This window comes from Tachysurus vachellii, chromosome 17 (assembly GCF_030014155.1).
Source record: "Tachysurus vachellii isolate PV-2020 chromosome 17, HZAU_Pvac_v1, whole genome shotgun sequence".
In the NCBI taxonomy this organism is placed as follows: domain Eukaryota; kingdom Metazoa; phylum Chordata; class Actinopteri; order Siluriformes; family Bagridae; genus Tachysurus; species Tachysurus vachellii.
In genome coordinates, this window is record NC_083476.1 from 16,679,806 (window position 1) to 16,691,034 (window position 11,229).

General features: G+C 38.2%; 1 protein-coding gene across 2 annotated transcripts; it reads left to right on the forward strand.

Moving 5' to 3' along the window:
- The first annotated feature begins 267 nt into the window (after positions 1-267).
- adra1ba (adrenoceptor alpha 1Ba) lies at positions 268-10,605 on the forward strand. 2 transcript variants are annotated; one of them, XM_060891629.1, is made up of 2 exons: positions 268-1,604; positions 10,318-10,605. In XM_060891629.1, exons 1-2 carry the CDS (start codon positions 644-646, stop codon positions 10,329-10,331), a joined length of 975 nt encoding a protein of 324 aa, XP_060747612.1. In that variant the 5' UTR covers positions 268-643; the 3' UTR covers positions 10,332-10,605. The 2 variants fall into 2 exon arrangements, with proteins under 2 accessions (XP_060747612.1, XP_060747611.1); XM_060891628.1 differs by lacking the exon at positions 10,318-10,605 and adding an exon at positions 8,092-8,794.
- Positions 10,606-11,229: the final 624 nt, after the last annotated feature.

Below are 11,229 nucleotides of genomic sequence, written 5' to 3' on the forward strand. Positions count from 1 at the left end.
CAGGGAGCATAAGTTTGTACTTACAAGAATACATATTTGGCAAATATCCTGTCTATGAAAGATTCTTAGTTAGTTGGTAGTTTACTACTTTTTGGGTTAACTGCTTTCTTGGGTGTTTACAACAGGACTTTCTCTGTACGGTATTAAGTTCTTCCCTAAAATATGTAAACTAGAAGCATATAGGTTAACGTTATGGACAGATCCTGTGTACCGTCGTGAGTCCGAGTCTTTGACGTGTCCGGTAAGGATTAGATTGGGGGAGGGAGGGAGGGGGCGGGGTTGGGTTGGGACTAGGAGCGCATGGATGAACGGGCTCAGGAACGATAGCACTGCAGAGGACACAAGCAGCTACTGGGTAAAAAGAGCACCAACTGCAATGCAAACGAAAACAGCAAGCAACTTCAGCAAGCAACACCGTTCTGGGGATATGATAAACGAAACGTCTGTGCTGTTTGGGGAAAATGGAGAAGTTTGACATTGCGCTTTGTACGCATTACATGGAAAGACTTTACATAACGAATAAAAGAAAGAATTCTAAAGCAAGGCAGTTTAAGTCTGCGCAACAAATGAGCTCACCCACACACTGACTCACTGAAAGGTGAAAAGCAAGCTCACTTTGGTATGGAGAAACAGGCTTGCCAGAATGGATTCTGATCTTGGTGATGCCGCAAACGTGTGGAATAACGCGTCATTAGGACTGCACAGCGAGGTCCGATCCTACGCGTCGTCCAACAGCTCCAACTCGAGCTCAGCCCCCGGGCCTGGCAGCGCGCACTTCAGCCTCAGTCGGGCACTGCCTGTGGGCATGGTTCTGGGCGCGTTTATAGTTTTCGCGATCGTGGGCAATATCCTGGTTATCCTCTCCGTGGTGTGCAACAGGCACCTGCGCATCCCAACTAACTACTTCATCATAAACCTGGCCATTGCGGATCTGTTGCTTGGTACCACTGTGCTCCCGGTGTCCGCCACGCTGGAGATTCTGAACTACTGGGTGTTCGGGAGGATTTTCTGTGACATCTGGGCTGCCGTAGATGTCCTGTGTTGCACAGCGTCCATCATGAGCTTGTGCGTAATATCCATCGACAGATATATCGGAGTGCGGTATCCTTTGCAGTACCCGAGTATTGTGACAGAGAAAAGAGCGCTGCTGGCCATGCTGGGAGTTTGGGTACTTGCTTTGATTATTTCTATCGGACCCTTGCTTGGATGGAAAGAGCCGCCTTCTGAAGATGAAACCATTTGTCCAATAACAGAGGAGCCGTTTTACGCGCTGTTTTCGTCTCTAGGCTCATTCTACATCCCCCTAGCTGTGATTTTGGCTATGTACTGCCGCGTTTACATCGTTGCCAAAAGGACCACTAAGAATTTAGAAGCTGGAGTGATGAAGGAGCGCAATGACTCCAGTGAGCTCACACTCCGAGTGCATTACAGAGGCTCTCACATCCATGATGACTGCAGCAGCACAGGCAAGGGCCAAATGAGGAGCTCGCTTACTGTGAAATTGCTGAAATTTTCTAGAGAAAAGAAAGCTGCCAAAACTCTTGGCGTTGTAGTAGGCATGTTCATCCTGTGCTGGTTGCCCTTTTTCCTCGTTCTGCCCATCGGTAGGTGCTTCATTTCTCCAGCTCCCAAAACTCCCCAATCATCCTTATTTCTTTTACTTTGTCTTTGTGTGTGTGTGTGTGTGTGTGTGTGTGAGAGAGAGACAGAGAGAGAGAGAGAGAGAGAGAGAGAGAGAGAGTGAGTGAGTGTGTGTGTGTGTGTGTGTGTGCGCGCGTGTGTGTGTACAGTATGTGTGTGAGAGAAAGAGAGAGAGTGTGAGTGTGTGTGGGTGTGTGTGTGTGTGTCTGTGCACTTTTACTTGCTCTTAGTGGCTCAAATGAAACCCATTGATTTTCAAGTTGTTTTCAAAAACAAGTTTAATCCACTGGTCCCATTAGAGTGGCCTCTGTCCCGCACATATTAATGCTCACTATACACCACATTGAACTGAAAAACAACTTATTGCTCAAGTAGAACTAAACATACTAAAATATACAGGACATATGGTACTCAAGGACCAACATGTTAGGAACCCTAACATTTGACTTTTCCTTAACTTAGTAAATATGCTGTTAAAAATTTGTCCTTTATAACATAAATCCAGGCCTAGATGCCCAAAACTGAGCACAGTTTGATGCTTTCACCAATTTTACCATTTAATAACCAGCTTTAATAAATTTGATACGTCTTCTTGTTGCTGGATTTATACATCTTTTATATCTTTTAGTGATTTTTAACATCGTATGTCTTTCAAGGTGCATGTGTTGTACCTTCTATTAGATGTTAAAGATGTAAAGGTACAGCAATTATTCTTAAAATCCAATTATTTGCATTAATCTTTATAGGTACACCACATTTATGTTTCCAGGTAATATATATATATAGGTAAGGTAGAAAACATGTCTACTTGGTACCGCAGCAACAACAAAGATAAGAACAGGTTATTTCTGAGAGTTTAGGTGTGTTACAGCAGACAACAAAGCAGCACCTAGAATGGATTCTAATAGACTACTGCAGAAGATGACATCTGGTTTATATTACATGACAAATCATGCTTTGGAGTTCTTTCCATAAGTTATATAGCTTAAAGTAACTGTAATTATTTAAAAAGAGACATACCAAATCCAGTTGTACAACAATTCATTATAATTTTTAAAGTATGTTTGATAGTCAATCAGTTGACACCTACATAAATGTGCTTACAAAAACTGGATGTGTCAAAGAAATAAAGACTGAACAGATTTCCAGGCATTTCTTCATCACGTATCTAGAACGCAATTCAACAGCCAGTAAAAACACACTGATTAATGTTATTTGTCTTGGAGACGATCGTGAAGGAAACAAGTGATCTGAAGCAATAATCTAATCCAGAAAGGCTTTAGTGTAAATGTATTTATTTATTTATTTATTTATTTATTTATTTGTTTGTTTGTTTGTTTGTTTATTGGTTTATTGGTTTATTGTGATATTATGCTCAAAGTTTGACTTTTGAAGAGTGCTGTTCGCAAAATTAGTGTGTTACTCACTTAAGGAATATATAGACAATCAAACGTAAAAACAGGTGGCCTAGTTAAAAAAAACATATTCCCAGTTGTCACCTTCCCTGACAATTATCTTTGCTTTTTTATAGAACCTTGTATATATGGATCATAGACGATAAATTATTGTAAATATGTGTGTGTGTAAATATTACCTTCCTTACTACCTTTGCTTCCCTGATTACTCATAAATGTATTTACAAGACAAATTAAATATTAAGGGAGAAATCATTATTAATTTAAATGTGTAATTGTAAAAATCCCCATCTAGTCCCGGTTATGAGGTTCGCTGTGGTGAAATAGTAGTGAAAAACCTTTTTTTTGTTCAGTGTCTAAATTTTTATTGGCCATAGTACACAAAAATATACAATCTAGCACCTTTAATGGTTCTTTAGTTTGCACTAAAGTCTAGCTACATCACTAGAGACATCTTAAATGTAAATTACATGGAAAGGATAGATTTTGGTTTAATTAACCATATCCTGGTCTGTGTAGTGAACTGGCTGATTAGTGAAGCGACATTGTTTGACAAATGTTCAGAACAGAACTGTTTAAGACAATTTTTAAGATGTTTAAGACATTTTTTCTAGTAAAGTTAAAACCTGTTGTATCTCATCTGTTCAGAGACAACTTAAAATTCATGTGTTTTCAAAGATATGAGTCTTGTTTAAGCACATGAACTAATGACTAATAGTTTAACATGTTAAATGTCCTGAGCTTCTGTAATCAAGGCACTGCATAATCCTATGCTTACTAGTATGTATTTTTTTCTCATCAAGGACAACTTCATGATGCGCTATGCTTTATAAAGGACAACCGTATATATCCCTCATCTATCTATCTGTCTAAATTGTTTAATCTGCTCAGGATTAATTGGTGCAGTCCTGTATAGCATCTTGTTGAGGTCTCGTAGAGGAATTTAGAGGAAATGCCAATGTCTTTCGGAAGGCTTGCTAATTCCCAGGCTTTCTCCCGTTGTGAGCTGCTAGGAGAGTGCCGAGGTGTGGGAATACCGATGCGGTAGCGTTCCCACAATATATACGCCCAAACAGGTCAGGAATGAAGCATCTGCTTTCATTTTTATGACCAAAATGCTCTAGTCTCCTATAGATGGCCACCTCACACTACGGGTCACCAGTGTTTGTCCTAGAGGGACGATTTTGGAAGAAATATTTTCCATCTGTGTGACCTTTGGGAAGTTAATGCCCTTTGTCTTTGTATGCCATGCTAATGTAATTTGGATGAAATCTGAATATGACTGCTTTTTGAGGAGAAATTACACAAGGGGGCAATAAAAGACTGTAATTCAGATCTCTTTAAGGTCCTGTGTTCAAGTTATAGTCCCGGTGTCTACTGTAGGATACAATCTTTACAGTACAATGAAACAGATGTAGTAATACAGAGAGAATTTAAAATACAGTTACTGGATAATGACATGGTCGTAGTCTCTGATATTTTCTACCATTAACTAAAAGGTTTCCTGAATTAATTATGATTCTCTTCTTCTCATGTGCCATGTAAAAGTTATAGAATTTTAAAATTCTGTTACACCCAAAAGTAAAACTGGTGAAAGTCATATATTAAGTTTTTATTCCAGTTCCACCCTCTAATTCTCCATTCATTACCAAATATGCTAACAGAAAAACAACATTACTGCCACATTTTAAAGAATTATATATATATATATATTTTCTTAACATACTCAACAGTGACCACATCATTAGGAAAAATGGAGGTGACAGGAAGACTATGGCAACTTAAATAACCATTCTTTATACCTGTTGTAAGCAGAAAAGCACACACAGAACACAACATGCCAAACCAGGAAGCAGATGTGTTATAGCAGCTGAACACCACAGCAGGTTCCACTTTACCTGCTCTACCAAACAGGAGAATGAATCTTGTCTTCCAAGGAGAATGTGACACAACGGACACAGACTTACTGAAACTGGACAGCTGACATTAATATGCTGATTTTCAATGTTCCATGTGTTGTGCATTCAGATCCTTTCTCCTCACCATGGTTGTAAAGAGTGGTTATCTGAGTTACTACAGTGTTCCTGTCAAGGACATTTCTGATGGCTGAATCTCAGGATATCAGTGGTTTCTGAAATACTGAACATACCAGCCTCTGTAGCACCAACAACCATGCCATGGTCAAAGTCAACTGAGATCCTAATAAAGTGGCCAGTATGTGTGTATGCCATTCAAGCTCCATAAACTCCACATTACTGCAGTCAAATTGCTGTTATTGCTACACACAGCTTTGTTCCTCATTGGTGTGTCAGTGTGTAAGACTTCCTTTTGTTCAAGTCTTTTTATTAGTTCACTTTCACATATTTGTCCACTGTTTTCTGTACCGAGTTTGATGAAGATGTGACAGCAGGAGCATCGTTGGCATTCTGATATCTGATTACTGATTATCTGAATACTCTACAGTGTCGCTATGTCAGTTTTGTTTAAAATTGTTTTTAAAATTTGTTTTTTCTCGTTTTTGGCAGACCACCACAACATTACGCTTGAACATTAACTTCAATATCACATCTTCTAACAAACTTTTAACATAATTTAGAAATATTTATATGTTTTAAATTAACATGAAGAAATTGTGTACATGCATATTTACAAGTACTGAAAACGTACGTCCTGACGATGACAGGCCTATTCCTCTATAATACTTGAACATTAACTCCTGGGTAAAATGTAATTACTTTGCTAATAGTGCTTTGATGTGAAATGTCCCTGTCTCTGTAGCAAGAGTAGCATTAGGAGTAAGTTAGAGAAGGATAAGAACGCTTGATTTAATTGAATAATGCCCTTGGGTTAATCGGAGAGTTTGCCGCCCCAGATGTGAGCGTTATTGATGTTCTAAAGAAACTACTTACAATTCAGCTTTGCAGATTAGGGGGGAACCCCCACCCCACCATCCCGAGCTCACTAATCTGTCTAAGCACTTAAAGTGCTCACTTGTCATATAGGATAGCATTGTTTTAGTGCAGAGAAATAAGCTGTTATAAGACACATCAACACATATGGCAGGTGAATCTGTCAAGTGAACAGGCTCCTGTTTGTCCTGTCACGTATTAAGACAAGGATATAAAAATCCTTGAACACAGCTAGGATGAAGGCCATAAAAGGATACAGGATGCACAACATCTCAAAAAGAAGTCCTGTGGGATAAATGAGATAGTGAATGGACAAGTTAAGAGGCAATAGGGAGACATTTGGATATGCCCTGTGGATTTGCATGACCTTTTTGTAATATGAATATCTGAAACAGAGGTACTGTATGTAGACCAACAACCTGAAAGACTTCTCTGTTTCTGGAGCATCTGCTATAGTTTGTACACACACTGTATACTAAGACTGTAATAATAGAAAATGAAGAAACTGTAACAAAACAATTTAAGTTTAAAAAAATTAACAAAACAAAAAATGCTGGCCACTTCATTAGGAACAATGAGCTGACAGGAATTCTACAGTAACTCACAAAAGCACTCTTTATAACTGTCTTCTTCTTCTTTTGGCTTTTCCCTTCAGGGGTCGCCACAGCGAATCATCTCTCTCCACCTATCCCTATCTTCTGCATCCTCAACACTTGCACCCACTAGCTTCAAATCCTCATTAATTACATCCATATACCTCCTCTTTGGCCTTCCTCTTTGCCTCCTGCCTGGCAGCTCCATTTCCAACATTCTTCTACCAATATACTCACTCTCCCTCCTCTGAACATGTATAACTGTGGAGGGCAAAAAAGCACACAGGTCTGTTTTTGGTCTATTCTTTCCATTCAAATGTCCAGTTGTCCAAAAGTCTGAGGTGGTGTGCATTTTGAAATCCTCTCCTTGTTTACTACACTTGTAAAGTAAGGTTTATTGAGTTACTGCAGCCTTTCTGTTAGCTCCATCCAGTTTGGCCATTCTCCTCTAATCTCTCCTCTTTCATTAAGAAGACATTTCTGACGACAGAATCTCAGGAGATAAGCTGAGTCTAAAATATTTAAACCAGCCTGTGTAACCCCAACAACCATGCAATGGTCAAAATCAATGAGATCACATTTTTCCCCATTCTGATGTTTTATGTGAACATTAAATGAATCTCATGACCTGTATTTATATGATGCATTTTGTTACTGCCACACGATTCAATAATTGCTATACATTTACATTTACAGCATTTGGCAGACGCCCTTATCCAGAGCGACGTACATAAGTGCTTAAATCTCTAACATTGAATACATTAATGCTGGCTCACTAAGTTACATACTTAAGATACCATGAGTTTAAAACATTTGTTCAAAGTTACAATGAAAGTGTCAAAGGTGTGTTTTTTTTTTTGTTTGTTTTTTGTTTTTTTTTTAAATGCAAAAGATAATGAAAGAAGTGCTAGTTGAAGTGTTTCCTGAATAAGTAGGTCTTCAACCGCCGCTTGAAAATAGCCAGTGACTCAGCTGTCCGGACCTCTAGGGGAAGTTCGTTCCACCACCTTGGTGCCAGTACAGAGAAGAGTCTTGTAGTATACTTGCCTCTTACCCTGAGAGATGGTGGAACCAGTCGAGAACCAGCTATAAAATTGCAATTCATTAAATTTAAAAATGTTATTAGTAAAATTGAGGTCATTGCTCTTTGGTCTGAAGCCACACCGTCTACCTAAATCCTGTCACATCAGGGAAGGAGCTCCTTGTGTTCATTGAGTTCATTGCTTTGGGTGCCTCATATTCAGTTGTTATTATTGATTAATTGGGATGGAGATTTTGCTCTGATTCAATACAACTTTTCAATAAGATATGTGCTTGATTTTTGTGTGGTGGAATAGTGCTCTAATCAGCAAAATGAGCATGAGATGAAATCAATTGTTCAGTTTTATAATTTAAAAACACCTGATATTACCCATAAACATCCATCTGACTTTTGAAGCTTTCATTAGCTGAACCATGCCATCTATTGGTGCAAGAGAAAATTGATGAAGGTGTTAAATGGCTGTGGTTTACTGAATAAACTTACATTTTCAGGTTCCTTCAATACCAACCTGCGTCCTCCAGAGACATTTTTCAAGGTGATCTTCTGGCTCGGCTACTTTAACAGCTGCCTAAACCCCATCATCTACCCGTGTACCAGTCGTGAGTTCAAACAGGGATTTATCCGCATCCTGCGCTGTCAGTGCCAGCAGCGGAAGGGCTGGAGACCATACAACTACCGATCCCACATGGGTCCCGCCAGCCACATCTACATGGACAACAGTTCAGTTTGTATGAACGGCAGTCTTGCTTCACCCAGCCCTCAGTTCTTCAGCAGAGGCACTGGCTCTCATACAGCATCAGGTCTCTTTCCAGGCTGGAGTTCCTCCTCCACCTCTCTGTCGAGCAGTTCCTTCCCTAGGAAGTTCATTGCCAGCCCTGGTCCAGTGTATGAGAATTCAGACAAATCCAGCCCAGTGACTCTTCTTATTCCTGATGGGGTTCCATCAACAGATCCCCAGCATTCCAATGGGCAGAACATTAAAGCAGAAGTAGAACCAGAAACAAATTCCAAACCCATGCCTGAAATGAAACTGTAGATGGCTATATGACAATGACATCTAACTTTCACACTGGTTTCTCTTATTTGTTTTTTATGGTGTACATTTGACATTCTTGTCTTAAATGAAAAATCTTTTTAATTCTGCATGTCTGCATTGTGAACAAAGTTGCTCACATCAGTGGCTGCTGATGTTCAACGGCAGTTTAATTAAGAGTGAATATTTGTGTATTTTACTTATCTTGGATTTGGAGTTTCTTTTTTTATTAAAAGACATTTAAAAAAACATTTGTATATAATAATAATAATAATAATAATAATAATAATAATAATAATAATAATAATAATAATAATAATAATAAATGGTTTTATTTGTATGGAATATTATTGTATTGAATATTATTTGTTCTGAAAGTGTTGTACATATCAAAGATAAACAAGATGTAATTCAATATGGTGTCTGGACACAGAATTTAGCACACACTATTGTGCTCAGTGACTTATTGATGATATTTCTCCATTTTAGGTTCTGTTGGAATGCAGCATTTGACACTATTTATAAGGGATGCATCAGTACTGGTTACTGGTCTGATGCTTTGCTCATTTACTGAGCAAAAGTTCAATTATTCAGTGTTCCGAGTGACAAAAAATAACAGCAATCTGGAAGGATTTCAGCAATAATACTGGCAATCAGTGCGAACCAGACTGCAAGCAGACCTCAGCAGACTACAGCAACTTTCTATAATGGTGAACATTGTAAACGTAAAACTCAAAAAACAAGGTGTTTATTGCTAGGAGATTCAGATGCAGTGAAGACAACAAAACGAGTGTTACCTAACTTTTTGTAAAGAAGCTGGACAAAACTAGTTTGAAGAGTCTCTAATGCAACCTCACTCACTCTAAGGAACTTTATTTATTTCACATAAACTTACCTTAAATTGCATGAGTCTAGAGAATAAACATTAAGATGTGATCACTAGTAAAACCAGATACAAGATGAGCGGAGATAAAATAATATGTTGATTGATAGTAAAATACATGCAATTAAAAAATCGTACTTGTACTTGATCTGCGTAAAAAAATGGTATTGATGCATCCCTGATATTGGCCATGACATTTTTACAGACAGGAATAAAACCTGGTCGGTTTAAACAAACAAATTTGTGCATGATATAATCTGACAACCTTTTACCAAGATGATACAGATTCTAAGAGCCTATTAAGTGCAGTATGATGTCTCACTGGGTTGTGCTGTTATTATTTTTCATTCCTTTGGACTGGTACTTCACAAGTATTATGTTGGCTTTTACTTCTGTGCGATCCTTTGTACATATTAACCTAATTTATAATAAGCTGTGTTTGTCAGTGTATTTGTAGCAATTGATTATATCGACTCATTGATTTGTTGATTTTGCTGGTATCTTGTTTTACTTGTGTTTGGTGTGGAAAAGTGGCTATGGATTTGGGAACATTATGTGTTATGTAACAGGGTTTAACATGCTGGAGTGTTTTTTTTTTTTATCTTTTTTTTAAATCTTTTATTATTATTATTATTAGTTTTTAAATCTGTATTGCATTAAGTCATAACCCCTTTATTCCTGACTTAAATCAGAGTCTGAATAAAGAGTCATGATGAGATTATAATCGTACTAGTGCATTTTTTGCATTTAATAGCTTTATGTCAGATTTATTCATTTTCTAAACCGCTTATCCTTCCTCAGGGATGGAGCGGTGAGCCTCGGGGGCACAAGGTTGGGGACAAACCCTGGACAGGGTATCAACCCTTTACTCATTCACACACTACAGACAATTTAGGGATGGCAGTGTCTTTGGACAGACGGAATAAGCCGGAGAAATCAGAGGGAACCCTGAATCACAGGGAGAACTTGAAAAATCTGCGCACACTGTGTGGATTCGAACCCACAACCCCGGAGGTCAAAGCAACCATACTCATGTCACATCTAGGATCGAATTTGGTCCTTTTATTTACTCAAATGTACAAAAACCAATAATGCAATAATTACACAACAGGAGAAGAAACAAATAACAGTGTCCTGGCTAATATACAGTACTTTTAGGACTATGTATAAAAAGGGCTATAATTCCTACCCAGACACAAACTCTCTTAAAATAAAGCTCACTTTCTGCACCACAAAAAACAGTGTCAAATTACTTACCCTATGCCTGTAGACTTGGCTGTAGACACGGTTTTCTATATTTTATTGCCTTTTATGTACCTTTTTAAAAGACTAACCTTGAATGAACTAAATGCAGTATTTCCTGTACACTGCAACACAAATCAGTTTTTTTTTTTAATTTTCAATACTTTTTTTTTAAGTATTGAAAATTTCTTGTAGCTGGCATGTACAAAAGCTGACAGTGCATTCTTTTATTTTGTATTGACATATAAAAGGTGACAGCATATTTGCTGGACTTTATCCTTTACTGACAGCTTAGATTATATACATTACAAAGAAAGCTTACTACTGCGTCTGTGCCTCTCATTCCAGCACCACACCCATTATAATATCAATGTCACTGTAGTGCTGAAAATGGTTTACCACCCACATGATTTCTCATCATTCACGCTCCTATGGAGGCACATTTTTATTGATAGAAGTGTAAGGAGGGGG

Excerpts from the sequence above, each read along its gene's own strand:
- adra1ba (XM_060891628.1), top strand. The coding sequence starts at position 644 with ATGGATTCTGATCTTGGTGATGCCGCAAACGTGTGGAATAACGCGTCA. Across the intron at positions 1,605-8,091 it reads TTTCCTCGTTCTGCCCATCG|GTTCCTTCAATACCAACCTG; the intron begins GTAGGTGCTTCA and ends TTACATTTTCAG.